This window comes from Pristis pectinata, chromosome 37 (genome assembly GCF_009764475.1).
Source record: "Pristis pectinata isolate sPriPec2 chromosome 37, sPriPec2.1.pri, whole genome shotgun sequence".
NCBI classification, from domain to species: domain Eukaryota; kingdom Metazoa; phylum Chordata; class Chondrichthyes; order Rhinopristiformes; family Pristidae; genus Pristis; species Pristis pectinata.
Window position 1 is genome coordinate 5,485,932 of NC_067440.1, and position 23,331 is coordinate 5,509,262.

At 53.0% G+C, this 23,331-nt stretch overlaps 1 protein-coding gene and 1 non-coding gene across 2 annotated transcripts; both read right to left on the minus strand.

Moving 5' to 3' along the window:
* Positions 1–650: 650 nt before the first annotated feature.
* Positions 651–22,944, minus strand: LOC127586592 (protein mono-ADP-ribosyltransferase TIPARP-like). Its single transcript, XM_052044683.1, has 5 exons — positions 22,228–22,944; positions 17,627–17,789; positions 8,047–8,237; positions 6,660–6,932; positions 651–3,577 (listed from the first exon to the last, which is right to left on the minus strand). The coding sequence occupies exons 1-5, from the start codon at positions 22,902–22,904 to the stop codon at positions 3,127–3,129; spliced, it is 1,755 nt and encodes a 584-aa protein (XP_051900643.1). The 5' UTR covers positions 22,905–22,944; the 3' UTR covers positions 651–3,126.
* On the minus strand, positions 6,253–6,334 carry trnas-uga (transfer RNA serine (anticodon UGA)). The gene has a single exon. It is a non-coding gene; the product is annotated as a tRNA-Ser (tRNA).
* Positions 22,945–23,331: the final 387 nt, after the last annotated feature.

Sequence of the window (23,331 nt, forward strand, 5' to 3'; positions counted from 1 at the left end):
GATTCTGTCTGTTGCAACATCTGGAGCTAACCAGTGGTCCAATGAACAAGGCACACGTGTTGTCATGTTACAAAGATGGGGTAGTCACAATGGTTGACGCTGATGAAAATGAATCAAGGGGTCTGTTGGAAATTGGTGGGGACGGGACTGAGGGGCCGAGTGGCCTTCTCCCGTTCCAAATAAAGCCAAGAGTTAGCTCCCGAACACTAGCTGTAAACTGCCCCCCTCCCCCCGAGGGTAGAATCCCGGGGGGGGGGGGGTAGTTGGTGGGATTGTGGGGAGAATCAAATTGGATCAGTGTCAATGGTGGTTGATGGTTGGTATGGACTTGATGGGCTGAAGGGCCTGGCCTGTTTCTGTGCTCAGAGAGGGATACAGCAGGAAAACAGGCCCTTTGGCCCATTGATTCCACGCTGACCAAATAACCTCTTTATACTGATCCCAGGTCAGGATCAAACGAGTTGAGAGGCAGCAGTACTACCTGCTGTGTAATGGCGTCACCCACACCCTCTCCCCCCCCCCCCCCCCCCCCCCCCGGTTCCAGTGGAGGGTGTGGAACATTGCACTCTTCTCTCTCCACTATATACAGAGATATGACGGGCCCAGGTTGTGGAGGGTGGGAAACTACCCCCACAGCAGAGGTGTCCACAACCAGAGGGCACGGGGGAAGGGGCGAGAGGTTCAGAGGGGATCTGAGGGGTTGGAATCTGGAACACACTGCCTGAGGGGGTGGTGGAGGCAGAGACTCTTGAGTTGGGGCTGTCCCGAGTCAAGGCATAATTGACCACCCATCCCGAACTGCCCTTCGACCTTCTGGGCCATTGCCCCATCTTGTTCGGGGTCTGGAGTCACATACAGACCACGTTGTCAGTGAAGGTGGTTATCTGAGGGATCTTAATCAGCGGGTAAGTGGGCCAAGGAGTAGCAAATGCAGTTTAATTCAGATAAGTGTTCCCTTATACGATGAGATGGACTCTGACCTCACGATCTACCTTGTTGTGACCTTGCACCTTATTGCACTGCACTTTCTCTGTAGCTGTGACACTTTACTCTGTACTGTTATTGTTTTTACCTGTACTACATCAATGCACTCTGTACTAACTCAATGTAACTGCACTGTGTAATGAATTGACCTGTACGATCGGTATGCAAGACAAGTTTTTCACTGTACCTCGGTACAAGTGACAATAATAAACCAATGCCAAAAAGTGCGCGGTGTATTTCCGGAAGACAAATGAGGGTAGGACTTTCACAGTGAACAGTCGGGCCCTGGGGAGTAGTGTACAACAGAGGGACCTAGGAGTACAGGTACATGGTTCCCTGAAAGTGGCGTCACAGGTAGACAGGGCGGTGAAGAAGGCGTTCAGCACGCTGGCCTTCATCGGTCAGGGCACTGAGTACAGGAGTTGGGATGTTACGTTGCAGTTGTACAAGGTGTTGGTGAGGCTGCATTTGGAATATTGCGTTGAGTTTTGGTCACCCTGCTGTAGGAAAGATGCCACTAGGCTGGAAAGAGTGCAGAGGAGATTTACGAGGATGTTGCCGGGACTCGAGGGACTGAGTTATGGAGAGAGGTTGAGCAGGTTGGGACTTTTTCACTGGAGTGCAGGAGAATGAGGGGTGACCTTATAGAGGTGTATAAAATCATGAGGGGCATAGAGAGGGTGAATGCCCACTGTCTTTTCCTCCCAGGGTTAAGGAATCAAGAACTAGAGGGCATAGGTTTCAGGTGAGGGGGGGGGGAGATTTAATAGGAACCTGAGGGGCAACTTTTTCACCCGGGGGTGGTCCGTATGTGGAACGAGCTACCAGAGAAAGTGGTTGAGGCAGGAACATTAACGTTTAAATGACAGGTACATGGATTGGAAAGGTTTAGAGAGACATGGGCCAAACGCAGGCAAACGGATGGGGCCTCTTGGTCAACATGGACCAGTTGGGCCAAAGGGCCTGTTTCCATGCTGTATGACTCCATCTCCTTCGTAAAGGGGTGCTAGCAAATTAAACGCGAAGAACACTAATTCTGGTCGCCTCATTACAGGAAGGATGTGGAAGCGTTGGAAAGGGCGCAGAGGAGATTTACCAGGATGCTGCCTGGTTTAGAGAGTATGGATTATGAGGAGGGAGCTCTTTGGAGAGGAGGAGGATGAGAGGAGACATGATAGAGGTGTACAAAATATTAAGAGGAATAGATAGAGTGGACAGCCAGCGCCTCTTTCCCAGGGCACCAATGCTCAGTACAAGAGGGCATGGCTTTAAGGTAATGGGTGGGAAGTTCAAGGGAGATATCAGAGGAAGGTTTTTTACCCAGAGAGTGGTTGGGGCATGGAATGTGCTGCCTGGGGTGGTGGTGGAGGCAGGTCCATTGGTCAAATTCAAGAGATTTCTAGATAAGCATATGGAGGAATTTAGAATAGAGGGATATGTGGGAGGAAGGGGTTAGATAGTCTTAGGCGAGGTTTAAAGGTCAGCACAACATTGTGGGCCGAAGGGCCTGTATTGTGTTCTAACACACAAAATTAGGAGTAGGCCACTCGGCCCCTCAAACCTACCCCGCCATTCCATGGTGATCTACCTCAGTCCTCATCCCCTCTTCTGTACCAATTGCCCTCAGTTCCACGATCTTCAAGATCATTAGGAGTACTTAAAGAAGAAATAGATTTTTTTTAAATACAAGGGGGATTATTTTATAAAGAAAATCTACAAATGCAGAGGGAGGCAGCGTTGGTGAGATGGAGAAAGGTCTGACTACGGTCCGCGCGCTCCCTCATCCAGACACTTCACACAACGGTTTCACAGTCGGCCAGTCGCTCTTCCAACTTTTCTTGCCCCGCGTTGTCCGTAGCCCCTCCCCGCTTGAGAAGGCAAGAGGGGAGGGAGGGTGAGCCGTCCTCTTGAACCACCGCAGTCCCTACAGGTTGGGGAGGGAGTCCCCGGCGACGATGGAAGGACAGCGATATGTTTCCAAGATGTGGTGGTGGCGGCGGCGGGCGGGTGGACTTAGAGGGGTAGCTCTGGGTGGTGGTGTTCCCCTGCGCCCTGTTGCCCTTGACCTTCTTGGTGGGAGAGGCTAGGGTTCCGGGAGGTGCTGTCGGAGTAGCCTGGAAGATGATCCAATGTCTATCCTGTTCACCTCACAGCCACTGTGTCCTCTACCTCCTTGTACTTGACTACAAAGTAGGGAAAGCACTGGTCGTTCTCAAAGAGGACAAAGATCTGTGGGTCCTCTACATTGTCCACACAGGAGTTGAAGAGATCGCTGCTGGGGTTGTTGGGGATGATGGCTGGTGGCCTCCTCATGGTGGGTTTCCCAACAGTGTGGCGGCCAACGAGGACCTTGGACAGAAACATGTAATGGATGCCTTCCTCCGAGCGCCGGGCGTACCTGTGGGAGTAGCTGGACTTTCGAGCAAAGTAACTGCCCTGGCCGTACAGGGTGGCGTGTCGCCCCGACACACGGGGGTCAAAGTTGTGCTTGCAGATCCCGTCGATGGAAGGGGGTGAGGTCCCGTGGAAGAGGTGCTTCTCGTTCAGCACCCGCTCATAGTCCGACATCTTACGGTTCATGTAGAGCTTCTTCCTGCAGAGGGGGAAATGGAGAGTGGTGAGAGAGAGAGGGGAGAGAGAGACACACACACAGAGACAGAGAGAAAGCGAGGGTGGGGGAGAGGCATGTTGGGGGGGGGGGGAGATGGAAAATAAATCAACCCCTTGCCCCTCCCCTGATGAACACACAGGGGATGCCTTCTCTGCCCTGGGCTGAGGGGAGGGGAGATCTCACCAGGTTTGGACCATGAGGGGTCACTGGACAAGGAGCCGAGGGGAGTGGTGGGGCGGGGGGGGGGATGTTCACTTTGAGAGGGGGGGGCAGGTGTGAGGAGGCTGGTGGTGGACCAGATGGACCGAATGGCCTGCTCTATGCCCCGGGGGGCTGGTCCCCTGCACGGCGGCCCACCCACAGCTGCTGAGGCCCCGCCCCCACAGGTGGCCCTCCCATTTGGTGAGGCACCGCCCACCAGCAAGGGCCCCGCCCCCACCAGAGCCCCGTCTTGGTCACATGACCATTGGGGCTCCAGTCCATTGGTGAAGCCCCAGCTCAGCCAGTGAGGACCCGCCCCCACCAGCAAGGCCACGCCCCCAAAGCAGGCTCCGCCCCCACAACCCCCACACCAGCATATTGACCGTGAGTGGGTAGAACGTGGGAGCTTGAGGAGATTCGGTACGTCACCAAAGGCTCTTGCAAATGTCTGCAGATGTACGGCGGAGAGCATTCTGACTGGTTGCATCACCGCCGGGTACGGAGACTCCAGTGCACAGGATCACAAGAGGCTGCAGAGGGTTGTAGACTCAGCCAGCTCCATCACGGGCACAACCCTCCCCACCATCGAGGACATCTTCAAGAGGTGGTGCCTCAAGAAGGCGGCATCCATCACTAAGGACCCTCACCACCCGGGACATGCCCCCTTCTCGTTACTACCATCGGGGAGGAGGTACAGGAGCCTGAAGACCCGCACTCACAAGGTAGTGCAGCGGTTAGCGTAACGCTATTATGGCGCCAGCGACCCGGGTTCAATTCCGGCCGCTGTCTGTAAGGAGTTTGTACGTACTCCCCGTGTCTGCGTGGGTTTCCTCCGGGTGCTCCGGTTTCCTCCCACATTCCAAAGACATACGGGTTAGGAAGTTGTGGGCGTGCTATGTTGGCGCCGGAAGTGTGGCGACACTTGTGGGCTGCCCCCAGAACACTCTACGCAAAAGATGTATTTTACTGTGTGTTTCAATGTACATGTGACTAATGAAGATATCAACGATTCAGGAACAGCTTCTTCCCCTTCGTCATCAGATTTCTGGACGGTCCATGAACCCATGAACACTACCTCGTTATTCCTCTTTCACATTATTTATTTATTTTTGTAACTTACAGTAATCTTTATGTCTTTGCACTGTACTGTGGCCGCCGAACAACACATTTCACAACGTATAATTCAGTGATAATAACTGATTCTGACTGAGAACAGGCCCTTCGGCCCACGATATTGTGCCGAACTAGTTAAACACCAAACTAATCCCTTCTGCCTGCACACTGTCCACCTCCCTCCATCCTCTGCACATTCACTTGCCTGTCTAAGAGCCTCTTAAACACCTCTATCCTATTTTCCCCACCACCACCCCTGCAGCACATTCCAGGCAGCCACCACTCTCTGTAAAAAAACCTGCCCCGCACATCTCCTTTGAACTTTCCCCCTTCACCTTAAGTTCATGTCCCCTAGTATTAGACACAGTGCCCCTTGTTTAATGTGTGACAGTGCAGCACTCCCTCAGGACTGCCGGCATGTTTCGGGTCCCAGAGAGTGGGGTTTGAGTGCTGTGTGGCTCCCACCACACCACAGCTGACTGGGGGCACTGCAAGTTTTGTCCTTCTCTTGAAACCTCTCTCCTCGGCGCTGAAGTCATCCATCTCCCACACTGAAACATCCCACACCTCTTCACGGTAATAAGCAGGTCAAACACTTCAACCAAGCCATGTCTATGAACTTTCTTACTACAATTCACCCATCGAGTCCATACCGGTTCCCGGCAGAGCAATCCCATTCCCCACTTCCCTGCAACCCATCTCACTCCCAGCAAATCCTCCCACTCACACACTGGGTGGGGGGAGCAATTCACAGCGGCCGATTAACCCACCAACCCCGCACGTTGTAGGGATGTGGGAGGGAACCGGTGCACCCAGGGGAAACCCACAGGGTCACAGGGAGAACGTGCAAACTACACACACACACGCACGCCCACACACACAGCGCCAGAGGTCGGGATCGAACCCGGGTCTCTGGGGCTCAAGGGTAGCGGCTCTACCCACTGCGCCATCTGTGCAGTGTGTAGAAAGATTGGAAAGGTGACCATAGACCTGTCGGGGTGACAGAGAGAGAGAGCGAGACAGTGAGAGACAGCGAGAGAGATAAGATTTCTTTATTAGTCACACGTACATTGAAACACACAGTGAAATGCATTTTTTGTGCAGAGTGTTCTGGGAGCAGCCCACAAGTGTCGCCACACTTCCGGTACCAACAAAGCACGCCCATAACTTCCTAACCCTTTGGAACGTGGGAGGAAACCGGAGCACCCGGAGGAAACCCACGCAGACATGGGGAGAACGTACAAACTCCTTACAGACAGCGGCCGGAATTGAACCCGGGTCGCTGGCGCTGTGATAGCGTTTCACTAACCACTGCACTGCTGTGCCTGCCCAAAATACATCACTGCAGTGAGCAGGGTTCGAACCTGCATGGGGAGATCCCATCGGATTTCAAGTCCAACGCCTTAAACACTCAGCCATCTCTGCCAGAGAGAGACACAGAGAGATAGAGACAGACAGAGAGAGCGAGACAGAGAGATAGAGGGAGAGAGAGAGGGAGAGAGACAGAGGGAGAGAGACAGAGGGAGAGAGAGACAGAGGGAGAGAGAGACAGGGAGGGAGAGAGAGACAGGGAGGGAGAGAGAGACAGGGAGGGAGAGAGAGACGGAGAGAGAGAGAGACTAATTGCGGAAGGGCAGAGCTCAAAGCCCTGGCCACCACAGGAGTGCTGAGATCTTGGTTGGAGGAGGTTTGGAGGGTAGGGCTGGGGTGGGACCAGTGAACCCTTGGCACTGAAGGCTGTCGCAGTTACCTGGTGTACTTGTCCCAGAGGAACTGGTTCTGCACCCGTAATATGCTGAGGATGACAAACTTGGTCTCAGGCATGGTCTTGTGGAAGAGCCGGTACACCACACCGTAGGCCTTATCGTCCAGGGCCATGGGCACTTTAATAAAGTCCACATTAGGGTCCATGGGGATCCAGGTCTCCGGGTAACCCTGGTTGCTGTTGGAGGCAGGTGACTGGGCCGCTGTCGGAGAGGTCCCACTGGGTGTCGAGTTCAGGTCAGGAGTTCCCGAGAGGGTCCTGGAGAAACAGATGCTGTTAGATTTTGGAGGGTAATTGGATTATTATTGTTACATAAGATCAGAATTAGACCATTCGGCTCATCGATTTTGCTCCACCATTCAATCATGGCTGCTTTTTCACAACCCCATTCTCCTGCCTTCTCCCCGTAACCCTTAACCCCTCTTTCCAATCCAGAACCTCTCGATCTCTGTCTTAAATACACCCAGTGACTTGGCCTCCACAGCCGTCTGTGGCAATGGATCCACAGATTCACCGCCCTCTGGCTGAAGAAATTCCTCCTCATCTCAGTTCTAAAGGGACGCCCCTTTATTCTGAGGCTGTGCCCTCGGATCCTGGGCTCTCCCACTGGTGGAAACATCCTCTCCACGTCCACTCTTGTCCAGGCCTTTCAGTATCCGATAGGTTTCAATGAGATCCCCTTCATCCTTCAGAACTCCACCGAGTACAGGCCCAGAGACATCAAACGCTCCTCGTGCGTTAACCCTTTCATTCCTGGGATCGTTCTTGTGAACCTCCTCTGGACCCTCTCCAGGACCAGCACATCTTTTGTGAGATACGGGGCCCAACACTGCTCAGAATATCCCCAAGTTCCTGAAGCGAGGTTGCTCTACACCAATGACGTTGGCTTCCTGCTTGTGACCAGTTAGAGAGGGAGAGACAGGGAACATTGGCACACATCTCCCCACTTAACCAGGGCCAATGAAATCCCACAAGCCCCGTGGCCCCTCTCAATCTCCACCTCGCCCACCCACCCCCATCCTTCTAACCCTCCTCCCTCGCATGTCACCCAACTTCCCATTCAAACCCTCCCCCGGACTCCATCCAAGCCATTCCACAATTTCTTTGCTCTCTGGGAAGGAATGGTCCTGAATTCTCACTGGGGATCTGCTTGGAATCCAGACCTCCAGGTCCTGGAGTGCTGTACAGTGGAAACCTCTACTGCTCTGAACCCCCGACAGAACATAAAGCCCTCTGATCATGGGATGTCCTGGCCAATTCTTTCCTAAAGACTCCAAACAAATGGCTTGGGGAAAAAGGACGAGTTAGTTCCCAATCAAACCACTGAATTACGAGTTACTAACACCGCCTCCTAAACTGACAGGACACTCACTTGAGGTGTGGGAGAAGGGTGACAATTGACTGAAATAATGGCCGCTTGCATATCCGCCTCTTGGTGCCTGTGGCGATGTTCTGCTGGTACCCGGCGTTGAGGTCTACCTTGTACTGTTGATTCTTGCTGACCATGACGTATCTCACACCCAGGCCTCGCTGCAGGGCCTCGTTGAAGTCCTGGTTGACTGACTGCAAAGGACAAGGTTGAGAGGTTGAGATGGCATTGGGAGGGCTTGGGGGGGGGGGGGGGGGGGGGGGGGGGGGGGGGGGGGGGGGCGTTGGTAACACCAGACCCCACACGGTCCCAGCCCCCATCGACCGGCCCTCCCTTGGGTAAGGTAGTGGGTGCACCACTGATCACAGGACAGGTTTGGAGGAAGGAGTGGTCATGTTAGAACTGGCCTCCCTGTCCCAACCCCGACATCCACTGTGGGTGAGGGCACCACTCTGTGTCTGGGGGTAAAGAACTCGCCGATACCAGAGGAGGGAAGGGGGGAGCAGGGAAAGAGGGAGGGGGGGGGAGAGAGAGAGAGAGACTAAGGGGTCACCAGATAGAGAGGTATAATGTGAGCCCCTCCAGGTTCCTTTCCTGGGGTACAACGTCACACGTTCTCAGACACCACAACCGTTACCATCCGGAGTTGTTAATACTCCACCACGCCCGCAGATACTGCCCAAGGGGCTGCGACCCTCCTGTCCCTCTGGTCAAAAAACAGTGACGCTGGAGGAACTCAGCAAGCCAGGCAGCGTCCATGGATAAGAGCAGGCGGTCAACGTCTCGGGTCAGGACGTCTGGTGTTTGCTCCAGGTGAGAGGTGACCCGTTGCCAGTTATGCCAGAGGAGCTTGGTCAAAGGCTCAGGCCTGGTACCACTGACCCCAGAGTTTAACAAACAGACCAGATCCTAGAGGGATTGACAGGGTCAACGTTGAGACATTTCAACTGGTGGGAGAGTCACGAACAAGGGCACCGAGGTACAGAACTAGGGTCGGTTATTTAACACAGAGGTGTGTCAGAACTTCTCACAGAGGATAAGATATCTTTATTAGTCACATGTACATCGAAACACACAGTGAAATGCATCTTTTGCGTAGAGTGTTCTGGGGGCAGCCCGCAAGTGTCGCCACGCTTCCGGCGCCAACATAGCACACCCACAACTTCCTAACCCGTACGTCTTTGGAATGTGGGAGGAAACCGGAGCACCCAGAGGAAACCCACGCAGACACGGGGAGAACGTACAAACTCCTTACAGGCAGTGGCGGGAATTGAACCCGGGTCACTGGCGCTGTAAAGCGTTACACTAACCACTACACTGCTGTGCCTGCCCAGGTGGGGAACCTCTGGAGTTCTCTGCCCCCTGAGGTGGGGGTGGGGGGTGAGACCGGATCATTAGATATATTTAAGTTGGAGACAGATAAATATTTGGAAGGGTGATGGGGAACTGGTTCAGAAGAGGAGTTCAGGCCAGTGTAGAACAGCCATGATCACATTGAATGGTGGGGTAGGTTTGAGTGGCCTACTCCTGCTCCCGTTCTCTTGTGTTCTTCAACCCAGGTAGGCAGCGCAAGGTCAGGTGGTCAGATAGCAGCCCGATGTAGTGCCCACGTTGCCAAGGAGATCAGGGTGGAGGACAGATGGGCCGACCATGAGCCAAGGAAGCAGGGGGCGGTGGGGGCGGTCTCCTGGCTCTGGGCTGCTCTTCTGGCAGTGATGGAGCTTGGTGTAAGATCTGACCAAGGAAGACGGTTCGAGGATCAGGCAACGAGAGGACGGGGATGGGGGAAACATCAGGGAAAGGTTTAATGCAGAGGGTGGGATGGTCCGGAACTCACCGGCTGTAGGGAAGTGGGAGCAGCGTTGGAGCAAGGTTTTCCCAAAGGGAATCGAGAGAAAAGGACGGGACTTAAATCAACGGCTTGGTTCCGGTTCTGATTCATGGGTCAAGTTCTTTCTCCACGTGTCCTTCTGACGTCGGAGGCCATTCGGTGCATCGAGTCCATGCTGGCTCTCAGGGAAATCCCATTCCCCGCTTGCTTCCCTGAAACCCATTCTCCCCACGTTCCCACCGTCTCCCCCCGGATTCTACCCGTCACCCACACACTAGGGGGGGCAATTCACAGTGGCCATCGTTGGGATGTGGGAGCCCCCGGGGGTAAACCCACATGGTCACAGGGAGAACATGCAAACTCTGTATATATATACACACACACACACACACACACACACACACACAGAGATGCAGACACACAGACGCAGACAAATACACAGAGCCACACACAACCAGCAACCAGACACACACACACACCACTGGAGGTTGGGATCAAACCCAGGTCCCTGGGGCTGTGAGGCACAGGCTCTACCCACTGCGCCTTCGATTCCTTTGCTGGTTTGGAGACGGGGTTGGTGGAGGAGAGGGTGGTGGGGGGGGGGCTTGCTTTGTACCAGTGGCATTGCAGACACAGCAGTTCAAGCTGGAGAGGGGTTTGAACCCCACACCTCCTGACCCAGCTGAGGACTGCAACCACAGAGCTCCCAGGTGTAAAGCAAATTAGTTCCAGCGGACACACCTATGACTTATGTGTCACACCCATCACGGTATTTCATGGTCTGGGAACTATCCTTAGCTTGCGCAATCTGGAAATTAATTCCGTACCTCTCTCCTGAATTACCAGACCCTCCCTGTACTGGAAGTTCCACGGTAGAAGCACTGAAAGATCCATAGGGAAAGGTGGGGAGCAAAATCCTGTCTCAATAGAATCATGGTTGGATTCTACCAGGGGAGCTACTGACACAAGATACGGTGATCCACTCCTTATGTCGTTTCAGAGGTATTGGTATTGGTTTATTATTGTCACTTGTACCGAGGTACAGTGAAAATCTTGTCTTGCATACCGATCGTACAGGTCAATTCATTACACAGTGCAGTTACATTGAGTTAGTACAGAGTGCATTGAGGTAGTGCAGGTAAAAACAGTAACAGTACAGAGTAAAGTGTCACAGCTACAGAGAAAGTGCAGTGCAATAAGGTGCAAGGTCACAACAAGGTAGATCGTGAGGTCAGAGTCCATCTCATCGTATAAAGGAACCGTTCAAACATAGAAGGTGAGTCTTAGACATAAGCAAGGCCACAACAAGGACCTCACACAGTGTCTGCATTCCAGGAGCTTGGCCCCATCCAGAAAAAAAAACCCTGATAGACATTTATAGAATCATGAGAGGCACAGATAGAGTAGGCAGCCGGTATCTTTTCCTTGGGGTCGAAATGTCCAATCCCAGAGGGCATGCATTTGTGGTGAGAGGGGGTAAATTCAAAGGAGATGTGTGGGGCAAGTTTTTTTTTACACAGAGAGTGGTGGGTGCCTGGAACGGGCTGCCAGGGGTGGTGGTGGAGGCAGATACCATAGAGGGTCTTAGATATCTCACTGTTATAAGACTATTGAACGGACCTCTTGTATGATGAAGATGGACCCTTGACCTCATAATCTACCTCGTCATGATCCTCGAACCTTATTGTCTGCCTGCACTGCACTTTCTCTGTAACTGTGACACTTTATTCTGCATTCTGTTATTGCTTTTCCCTTGTACTACCTCGATGTACTGATGTGGTGAAATGATCTGTATGGATGGCATGCAGAACAAGGTCTTTCACTGTACCTCAGTACATGTGACAATGATAAACCAATTCCAGAGTGTCGAGGGATTTGAACCACGTGCAGACAGAAAGGATTGGGGTGGCAATAGCTTAATTAGTTAACAGCCTGTTCCTGTGCTGTGCTGTTCTATGTTCCAGAGGGTAACTGAGCGTGTTGTCCAATTCACCCCCACCACTCTGACCTCTTCTCCTGCAATGAAGCTCAACACAGGCTTGAGGAACACCTCATCTTCCTCCTTGGCACTTTGTAGCCTTCCAGACTCAATATCGAATTCTCAAACTTTGGGTAACCCACTCCTGTCTGTAGCAGAATTCTATGTTTGTCATCAGTTTGGCTCACCCTTCTCTCCAGTAGTATAGGCTGACCCTCTGGGCCTGTCCCTCAGCCTTATTAGTGACACCTCAGCCCCACTAGTGACACCTCAGCCCCATTAGTGACCCACAACACGGACAAAGTGTGATCCACTGCTGAGCCCCATACCTGGTCTCGCCCTACCACGGCTATTCCCTTTGTTCTACCCACCCCTCCCCTCACCTTCTCCACTGGTGGAAGACCTAACCTCTTCTCCCTTTCCCAGTCCTGATAAAGTGATCTCTGACCTGAAACGTTCACCCTCCACCGCTCCTCTCCCCACAGATGTCGCCCGGCCTGCTGAGCACATCCGGAATTTTCTGCTTTTGTCGATACAAAACCCGAAGCTGGGTCAATTAGTTACGCGCCACGGAGACAGGCCCTTCGGCCCAACTTGTCCATGCTGACCGAGATGCCGCTCTACACCAGTCCCATTTGCCTGTGTTCGGCTCACATCCCTCTGAACCTTTCCTATCCATGGACCTGTCCAAACACTGTTATTGTACCCGCCTCTCCCACTTCCTCTGGCAGCTCGTTCCACATACCCACTGCCTTCTGTGTGAAAAACTTGCCTCTCCGATCTCCTTTAAGTATTTCCCCTCTCACCTTAAACCTGCGTTCTATAGTTTTAGACTCCCTTGCCGAGAGAATGGCTGGCCATCCACCCTTATCAATGCCCCTTATGATTTTATACACAAGGTCACCTCTCAGCCTCCTGTTCTCCAGTGAGGACAATCCCAGCCTATCCAATCTCTCCTTGTAACTACAGCCATCCACTCCAGGCAACATACTGGTGAACCTCTTCCACGCTCTTTCTAGATCTACCACATTCCTGCTGTAGTGTGGTGACCGGAACTGCCCACAATCTTCCAAGTGTGGCTGAACTAATGTCTTGTACAGCTGCACCATGATGGGCCAACTCCTCTACTCAATCCACCTGCCTGTGGAAGCAAGCAAGGTAACAGCCTTCTTCACTGCCCTATCCACCGGTGCCAACATTTTCAGGGAGCTATGAACTTGCACCCCAAGGTCCCTCTTTACAGCAGCACTCCGAAGGTTTAACTGTAAATGTCCTGCCTGTATTAGACGATCCTTGCAGTCAAGTGCGAGTCACCTCACACTTGACTGCATTAAACTCCATCTGCCACTGCTCTGCCCAACTTTTTAAAGATTTTTTTAAAGATATCTTCATTAGTCACACGTACATCGAAACACACAGTGAACTGCGTCTTTTGCGCGGAATGTTCTGGGGACAGCCCGCAAGTGTCGCCACGCTTCCGGCGCCAACATAGCATGTCCACAACTTCCTAACCCGTACGTCTTTGGAATGTGGGAGGAAACCGGAGCACCTGGAGGAAACCCATGCAGTCACAGGGAGAACGTACAAACTCCTTACAGACAGCGGCCGGAATTGAACTGGGATCCCAGCTGATCTATGCCCCTCTGCGTCCTTCCACAACCTTCTTCACTGTCTCGGACTTTCCACCGGTCAGACGGAGTGAGGGTCAGAAGCAAGAAACACTTGGGCCAGTCCTGACAAAGGGTCTCGGCCTGAAACGTTGACTGTTTACATTTCCCTCCACAGATGCTGCCTGACCTGCTGGGTTTTTCCAGCGTTTTGTGTGTGATGGGACAAAAAGATGGGTTTTGAAAAGTACTTTAAAAAGAGGCAAGTGGTGCACATCCACGGAAACCCACGGAGGCCATTCCGTCCAGCACCCAGGTACACGTATCCCAACCCAACTCCAATTTATTCCCGCCCACATTCTACGTTTGGGTTGCTGATCCCCATGTGGCCATGGGACTGTTTTCCCTGGAGCGATGGAGGCTGAAGGGTGACCTTATGGAGGTTTATTAAATCATGAGGGGCATAGGTAAGGTGGACGGTCACCGTCTTTCTGCCCAGGGTCAGCGAGTCTAAAACTAGAGGGTACAGGTTTAAAGTGAGGGGGGAAAAGATTTGAAAGAGACCTGAGGGGCAACTTCTTCTACACATGGAATAAGCTGCCAGAGGAAGTGGTAGAGGCAGGCACAGTGGTGTAGCAATTAGCGTAACGCTATTACAGCGTCAGTGACCCGGGTTCAAATCTGGCCGCTGTCTGTAAGGAGTTTGTACGTTCTCCCCGTGTCTGCGTGGGTTTCCTCCGGGTGCTCCCGTTTCCTCCCACATTCCAAAGACGTACGGGTTAGGAAGTTGTGGGCATGCTATGTTGGCGCCGGAAGCGTGGCGACACTTGCGGGCTGCCCCCAGAACACTCGATGCAAAAGATGTATTTCACTGTGTGTTTCGATGTACACGTGACTAATAAAGAAATCTTATATCTACTGTTACGGGTTCATGGATAGGAAAGGTTTAGAGGGATACGAGTCAAACTCGGGCAAATGGGACTGGCTTGAGTAGATGTTGGCTAGCAGGGACGAGTTGGGCTGGAGGGTCTAACTTGATGACTTGATGTGATTCCTCTGGAAGAGCTTCCCAACCGGATCTTCCTCCCTGTTCCTTTCCCACAGCTTGGCAACCTCTCCACTAAGCCCGTCTCCTTGCAAACTTCACATCGAGTCTGCTTCCGAAATACAAGAACCTGCAGCGTTACTGAAAAACCTCCCTCACCGCCTTCTCCCGTCCCGTACAAAAGGGTACAAATTCGGTGCTGCAAGTTACCCCTTGGTGTCCATTTGTCGCTGAGAACAGTCGACAGGAGGATGCAAATCAAACTACTGCAGATGTTGGAAATCTGAAACAAAGAGCAGGAAATTGGGGAAAGTCTCAGGAGGTCGGGCAGCCTCCGTGGAGAGAGAGAGAGGGAGAGGCAACGTTTTGGGTTGGTGACCCTTTGTGCTGCTTCTGCTTTTGGTTACAATAATCGGGGGGAGTTGATGGCGGTGTGAGGGACAGTTGTCGCAGGGGTCACAGGGAAATGAGGGAGGTGGAGGGGTGGGGAAGTAGGACTGATGGGAATCTGGCATGGATGTGATGGGCCGAATAGCCTCCTTGGGTCTCATTATACAAATGGAAGTGGCCACTCAGCCGCTCTAGCCTGACCCACTATGAACATGGTCGATTTGACTGTAAGCAGCAAACAATCTGCTGGAGGAACTCAGCAGGTCGAGCAGCGTCTGTGGGGGTAGGGCGGGCAAGGAACTGTCGACGACTGAGCGTGGAGAGAGGGGAGACGGTCAGTGTAAAGGGGAGAGGGGAGACTGGGGGGGGGAGTGAGTGACTGGTGGATGGAGAGAGGGTGAAGGGTGACGGGCAGATGAAGCCAGGTAGGGGAAGGGGAGGGGGTGGAATTGGGAGACGGAGGCGGTGCGGTGGGGTGGGGGGGGGGGCGTTGCTGCTAGAGGATGTAGATCAATTGTAGACATGGGCGGAGAAATGGCAGACGGAATTTAATCCGAGCAAGTGTGAGGTGTTGCACTTTGGGAGGTCAAATGTAAAGGCTGACAGTAAGCGGCAGGATCCTTATCAGCATTGATTGACAGAGAGATTTTGTGGTGCATATCCAAAGGTTGCCTGAAAGTGGGTGGTAAAGAAGGCGTATGACATGTTTGCCTTCGTCAGTCAGGACCCTGAGTACGAGAGTCAGGAAGTCACGCTGCAGCTGTATAAAACTTGGTCAAGTCACGTTTGGAGTACTGTGTGAAGATCTGGTCGCCCCCATTACAGGAAGGATGTGGAGGCCTTGGAGAGGGTGCAGAAGAGGTTCACCAGGACGCTGCCTGGATTAGAGAGAGTATTGGTGATAAGGAGAGGTCGGACAAACTTGGGTTGTTTTCTCTGGAGCGTCGGAGGCTGAGGGGAGACCTAATAGAGGTTTATAACATTTTGAGAGGCTGACAGACAGAGTCTCTTTCCCGGAATACGAATGTCAAATACTAGAGGGCATAGATCTAAGGGGAGAGAGGGGGAAAGTTTAAGGGAGATGTGTGGGGCAAGTTTTGTTTTTACAGAGAGCGGTGGGTGTCTGGAACGGGCTGCCAGGGGAGGTGCTGGGAAAAGACACAATAGTGGGGTTTAAGAGCCTGTTAGACACATGAATATGCAGGGAATGGACGGATGTGGGCCACGTGCAGGCAAATGGGAGCAGTTTCATCACGGTTGGCACAGACACCGTGCTGAGGAATTAAAAAAATCCTTAGTTCTGCATTCCTGCCCGCACCAGTGACTTATCTCGCTTAACTACCTCCCTCTGCCTTAAAAATATTCAAAGATTCTGCTTCCTCCGCCTTTTGAGGAAGAGAGTTCCTCGCTCAGAGAAAAACAGATCATCTTATCTCTGTCTTAACCAGGAAGTCTCTTATTTCTAAGAATTGACACTGGGATCTTGAACGTCTTCACACCCACTCACCCTGTCAAGACTCCCTGGTCAATGGTTCATCCCAGCCCTTACGCAGTTTGCCTCTCATTGGTTTTCTCCATTGAATGAGAGCAGATTTTCCTCGGGCTTTTATCGGGATGTGTAGAGTGGACAACAGCAAGGAACTGGGTGTCAAACATTCATGAAACACTGACTGGTGCCAGGTACAGTATAGTGGAGAAACAGAGGACTGCAGATGCTGAAATCTGGATGAAAAACACGACGAAGCTGGAGGAACTCAGCAGGCCAGGCAGCATCCGTGGAGAAAAGCAGGCGGTCAACGTTTCGGGTCAGGACCCTTCAGGACTGAAGATAGGAAAAGGGGAAGCCCAATATATAGGCGGGAAAAGCAGAGCAGTGATAGGTGGACAAAAGAGGGGAGGTGGGCTGGTGATAGGCAGATGCAGCTCAGAGAGAGTGATGGGCAGGTGTGGGGGAGGAGAGGAGAGCAGATCTACGGGCGGACGGGTCAAAGGTAAGGACAGAGGGAAAAAAAGAGGCTAGAAAAGGGAGGAAGAGAAGAAGTATGGTGGGGGGGGGGATGGGGTGTGGGGAAGGGTGGTGGGGATTACCTAAAGTGGGAGAATTCAATGTTCGTGCCGTTAGGCTGCGAGGTTCCAAGAGGGAAAATGAGGAGCTGTTCCTCCAGTTTGCACTTGGAATTCTCCCGGCAGTGGAGGGGGCCGAGGACTGACAGGTCCGTGACAGTGTGGGAGGGAGTATAGTGGTCCTCATTCTGGTCCCCCACACTTCAGGAAACTGGGACTAGTGGGTGGACACCATAGTCGGCATGGACTTGTTGGGCCGAAGGGCCTGTTTCCGTGCCCTGTGACTGTTTGGGAAGGGGAGGGAGCTGCCAAAATGGGTACTTCAAGCAGCTGTGGTCATTTCCCTTGAGGAATTGGAGAGATTTGCTCAATTTCCAGTCGAATAATTGAGAGGCTTCCCTGCGAACCCCTCCCGAAAAGGCTGTGGGTTAACGCTCAGATTTTATCAACAGCACTCACTGGCTCAGCTCAAGATGGGCTCCCGGACTTGTGAGACATAAAGGAGGGAATGAATTCCGGCAGGTATGGGGAGACCAGTCTGTGGTGTTCGGGCAAGTGACCCGTCCTCGTAGGCCACAGCAGCCAGTGTTCCTCAAGGTTGGTTCACCCCTGCTGGGATTTGTTCCTCCCCCCACCCCTGCCCCAGGAAAGGAGGGCAGCCTCCCTACCTCCGTGTATTCCTTCCACTCGAACGCGTCCCTCCAGTAGTGTTTCCAGACGGTGCGGAAGGTGTTGCAGGGGTCAGTGTCCGAAGTGCTCAGCCGTCTCAGCCTGTCGAAGGTGACGTCCTGGATAGACATCTGACCAAAGTCGGCGGAGAAGCTGCTGCCCCTGAGGTTTGAAGCAAAGCCAGCGTTAGGGCGGAACGCCAGTCAGGTCTCCCCATCTTGTCGCAGAGTCACACGGCAGGGAAACAGGCCCTTCGGCCCATTGAGTCCCTGCTGACCGTCGACCACCCATTTACACTGACCCCATTTTATTCTCTCTGCATTTGCATCAACTCCCCCCAGATTCTGCCCCTCACCCGTGGGCTGATCTACTACCCTCCACCCACACACTAATGGGCTGATTTACAGTGGATGATTAACAACCCCCCCCCCCCACCCCCCGACCCCACAGGGAAGTGGCAGTGTGCATTTATCGCGTGGGTGTCCTTGGAGAGGGAGCGCGCGGTCTCCGCAGGCAGCCTGGTTGAGTTCCGCGCTTGGTGGGGCCCCTCAGGGGATCGCGTGTGTCGTGGACGGTGAGAATGCGATTCTTCTCTGAAGTGTTGCGTGTGTGTTTAGTGGGTGTTTAGTTAGCGTTATTTTGCTGTAGTTCTGTAGCTGCTTAGTTTGTTTCTTCTCTTTCTGTATTAGTTGTAGTGTATTGACACTGGTTGTCCTTTTGTAGTGCTTTTAGTTAATAAATGTTTATATTAAAAAAAACTGTGCACCTATCCCCCCCCTAGGCAAATGGGAACCAAGAACGAGAGGGCATAGGTTTAAGGTGAGAAGGGAAAGATTTAGAAGGGACCTGAGGGGGGCAACTTCTTCACAGAGGGTGGTCCGTACGTGGAACGAGCTGCCAGCGGAAGTGGGTGAGGCAGGTACGTTAACAACATTTGAAAGACACTTGGATAAGTGTATGGTTTAGAGAGATACGGGCCAAACACCGTCCTTGGTGACACTCAGATGGAAGACAAGGACGCACGCCACTTCAGCTCGGACGCCAACCCTATTCGGACACAAGCACTGGGTCACAGTCCTGGAATTCCCCAATGTGGGATCACCTTCACCACAGGGACTGCCACTGTTTGAGCAGGTGGCTCCCCTCCACATTCCCCCAGGGAGGGGCACGGCGAGCCGTAAACCCCACAACGTCCCGAGAATGAATGCGCTACCAACACGGTCCGTGGAAGTCAGCCGGTGGGACGGATAATTTGCGGGCGCCTCCGTTACATCTCATCCTGATGTCGGGCACCAAGTCTCGAAAAGAGTTGGGGTGATTTGAAAGAGGCCTCTCGAGGCAGCTGGCTCTGTGTTCTTTTGGACAGAAGGGATTTCCCAAGGGATAGAACGCGGATAGAAACGTACCGCACAGGAATGGAACCTTTGGCCCATGATGTCGTGCTGAACTAATAGTTAGCAGTAATTTAAATGCCTAACTGAATTAATCCCTTCAGCCTACACAATCCTCATATCCCTCCATTCTCTGCACATTCATTTGCCTATCTAAGAGCCTCTGAAACACCTCTATGGTATCTGCCTCCACCACCACCCCTGGCAGCGCATTCCAGGCACCCACCACTCTCTGTGTAAAAAAACTTGCCCCACACACCTCCTTTGAACGTTCCCCCCTCTCGCCTTAAATGCATGCCCTCTAGTATTAGACATTTTAACCCCGGGAAAAAAGACACTGGCTGTCTACTCTGTCTATACCTCTCATAATCTTATAGACTTCTATCAGGTCTCCCCTCAGCCTCCACTGCTCCAGGGAAAACAACCCAAGTCTGTCCAACCGTTTGACCTTGCAGCTTATTGTCTACCTGCAATGCACTTCCCTGTAGCTGTGACACTTTACTCTGTATTCTGTTATTGTTTTTACCCCGTACTGCTTCAATGCACTGTGTAATGAATTGACCTGTATGATCGGTATGCAAGGCAAGTTTTTCACTGTACCTCGGTACAAGTGACAATAATAAACCAATACAATACCTCTCGTTATAGCCCATGCCCTCGAATCCAGGCAGCATCCTGGTGAACCTCTTCTGCACCCTCTACAAAGCCGCCACATCCTTCCTGTGATGGGGGCGACCAGAACTGAATGCAACACTCCAGATGCGGCCTAACCAGAGTTTTATAAAGCTGATAGAACTCTGGTGAGGCCGCATTTAGACTACTGTGTGCAATTCTGGTTACCTCACTGCAGGAAGGATGTCGAGGCTTTAGAGAGGGTGCAGAGGAGGTTTACTAGGATGCTGCCTGGATTAGAGGGCATGCGCTATCGGGAGAGGCTGGACAAACTTGGGCTCTTTTCTCTGGAGCGGTGGAGGCTGAGGGGTGATGTTGGAGGTGTATAAAATCATGAGGGGCATAGATAGGGCGGACAAGCAATATCTTTTTCCCATGACTGAGTGATCCAGTACCAGAGGGCATGCATTTAAGGTGAGAGGGGGTAGGTTCAGAACAGACATGAGGGTTTTTTACTGAGAGCGCGGTGGATGCCTGGGATGCGTTGCCTGATAGGGTGGTGGAGGCAAATTCATTGGGGGCTTTTAAGAGGGGCTTGGATGGGCACATGAATGAGAGGAAAATGGAGGCATATGGGATTTCTGCAGGTAGGAGGTATTAGCTATGTCAGCACAACATTGTGGGTCAAAGGGCCTGTTCTGTGCTGTAATGTTCCATGTTCTATGAAACATAACTTCCCAACTCTTGAACTCAGATACCTCGGCCAATGAGGCAAGCATGCCGTGCACATTCCTTACCACCCGATCGACTTGTGTGGCCCACAGGGAGCTGTGGACTTGGACCCCATGATCCCTCTGTACATCAGCACTGCTAAGGGTCCTGCCGTTAGCTAATGGCACATGATCACCACCACGGGCAAACTCCCAGACCCAGGCTGTGTTACAGTCCAGCCCCTCACGGATCAGATCGGACAATGACGCGAGGGTCTTGGGCTGCCATCAAAGATCCCGTGGCCACTACCTGGATGAGAAGAGACTGCTCCCCCTTGGCCCAGCGGACAGGTTTTACCCGTCACCCACGCCACTACAGCGGAGGACCCAGTAGGTAGTCATGGCACTTTGTAGGATTTCGCTGTGCCTCCAAACTGGCTGCTGCGTTTCCTATGTCGCCGTGGTTTCTGTGCTGTCTCTGGCTGCCCGCCTGGTTGGGACGTCCTGTGCCCTGGCAACGGGAACTGGCTGAGCAGGTTTTGGGATCACCTTTGTCAATCTTCCTATCCAGTCACCTGACAGTGGTCCCCACCCTGACTGTGGGCACCGTGCCCAGAGCGAGGTGGCATGGGAACCGAGCGCGGACACATGCTGGGAGTGGGGGTGTTGGCGGCACAGAGGGAGACGGCCACTGCTGTGTCCACACACACGCGCACACACACACACAGACACACAGCCAGACACACTCACACACAGACATACAGCCAGACACACTCACACACAGACATATACACACACACAGACATACAGCCAGACACACTCACACACAGACATACAACCAGACACACTCACACACAGACATATACACACACACAGACATACAGCCAGACACACTCACACACAGACATATACACACACACAGACACCACACAGACACATACATACACACAGACACATACATACACACAGACACATACATACACACACACACGTACCTTTACACACACACAAACAGATCAGTGTGTACACTTACACACACAGATAGACAACACATATACACACACACAAATAACATACGCATACACTTAGACACACAGATAACACAAGCGTGAAGATTTACACACTCACAGATGGGTGTGTACACTTACACACTCACATTTACACACACACAGACAGCACTCACAGATACACTTCGACAGACACGAACACACAGACACTGACAAAAGCATGCACACAAGACACACACAGTATGACAGACACATCGATAGAGATACACACACATGCATACACAAAAACACAGATACATACAAACACTTGTATACATATACACACAGCAGGTGTGTGCACCGACGGAGATACGTGTCCACAGTGAATGAGCTATAAGGAGAGGTTGGACAAACTTGGGTTGTTTTCTCTGGAGCGTCGGAGGCTGAGGGGAGACCTGATAGAGGTTTATAACATTATGAGAGGCAGAGACAGAGTAGAGAGCTGGTATCTTTCTCCCCCAGGGTTAAAATGCCTAATACTAGAGGGCATGCATTTAAGATGAGTGGGGGGAAGTTCAAAGGAGGTGTGTGGGGGGCAAGTTTGAGAGCGGTGGGTGCCTGGAACGTGCTGCCAGGGGTGGTGGTGGAGGCAGATACGATAGAGGGGTTTAAGAGGCTGTTAGACAGGCATATGAATGGAGGGATTTGGACTCTGTGTAGGCAGAAGGGATTAGTTTAGTTAGCCATTTAATTACTAGTTTAATTAGTTCAGCACAACACCGTGGGACGAAGGGCCTGTTCCTGCGCGGTACTGTTCTATGTTCTGACAGTCACAGTAGGGGTGTAAGTGGGACTGCCCCTCCCTTCCCCGCCCCTACAGGCGGACTACCCCAGGACCCACCTGTAGTTTAGGGTGACCTTCTCCCGCTCGGGGTCACAGTACAAGCGCTCCAGCGCTTCCTGAGCATCCTCCTGCACACTCTCCCACCTCCGGCTGTCCACCCGCCTCAGCTGCCAGTGGTAGGGCAGGGCGGTGTGGTGCTGGGGGCACCGGTCTCCGCTGGGGCAGGTGCCCACCAGGAAGCGCCAGCAGATGCACAGCCCCTCGCCCTGGTGGGTGTGGTACTGCAGCTGGGTCAGGACGTCCAGCAGGTGGTCCAGGCTCATCTCGTCCTCAGGCGAGCAGGAGGCCTCGCAGGCCGGAGAAGCCTGCCTCAGAGTCTCGGCCTCCCTCAGCTCCACCTCCATCGCCTCCGGCGACGAGGCGAGGTTGACCGAGACGTCCACCACCTGGAGGTCAAGCTGCTTGGCTGGGTCACATGGCCGGCTGAGGGTGAAGTTCAGGCAGTCGAGGGTCAACGGGCCTGTCGGCCCAGGGCTGGCAGCCGGGCCTAACTTCTGGCCCGCCCCGATCCGCTCCTTCTTGATCAGGTGCTTGAGGGTCCGCAGCAGTCTCTCACTCTCCTTCCTCCTCCTCTGGTGGTCCAGGGTGTGGGTCTTGATCAGGGCCACCTTGAGCAATGGCCCCACAGCGGTGGTCGAGGGGTTGTCCGCCCCCACCTTGGTGCGTCCGGCCATCTCTTCTCACGTCAGGGAGCTCGGTGGGCAGACCTGGGAGTCAATCGACATCGGAGAATATAACGAGCTGGAAGAACGTGTGGACAGCCGGGTGGACATTCAGCCCCTCTAGACTGTCCTGTCATTTTGTACCATCGCGGCTGATCTCACTGCGACCTCAACTCCCCATCCCCGCTGTCCCTCGGTCACCGTTTGTGCTTATCCGGAACCCACCCCCCCTCCCCGCCTTAAAAATATTCGCAGACTCAGCTGCCACCCGCCCTTGGAGGAGGAGAGTTCCCTCAGAGGGATTAAAACGTCACCTCTGTGTTCAGTGGGCGGCCCGTTATGGTTCAACAGTGACCCTCCCAGCAGCACTGTGGTTCAACTGTTTTGCGTCTCTTTTTGCTCTCCCTACTCTTCCCCTCCCTCCCTATTCTCTCCCCTC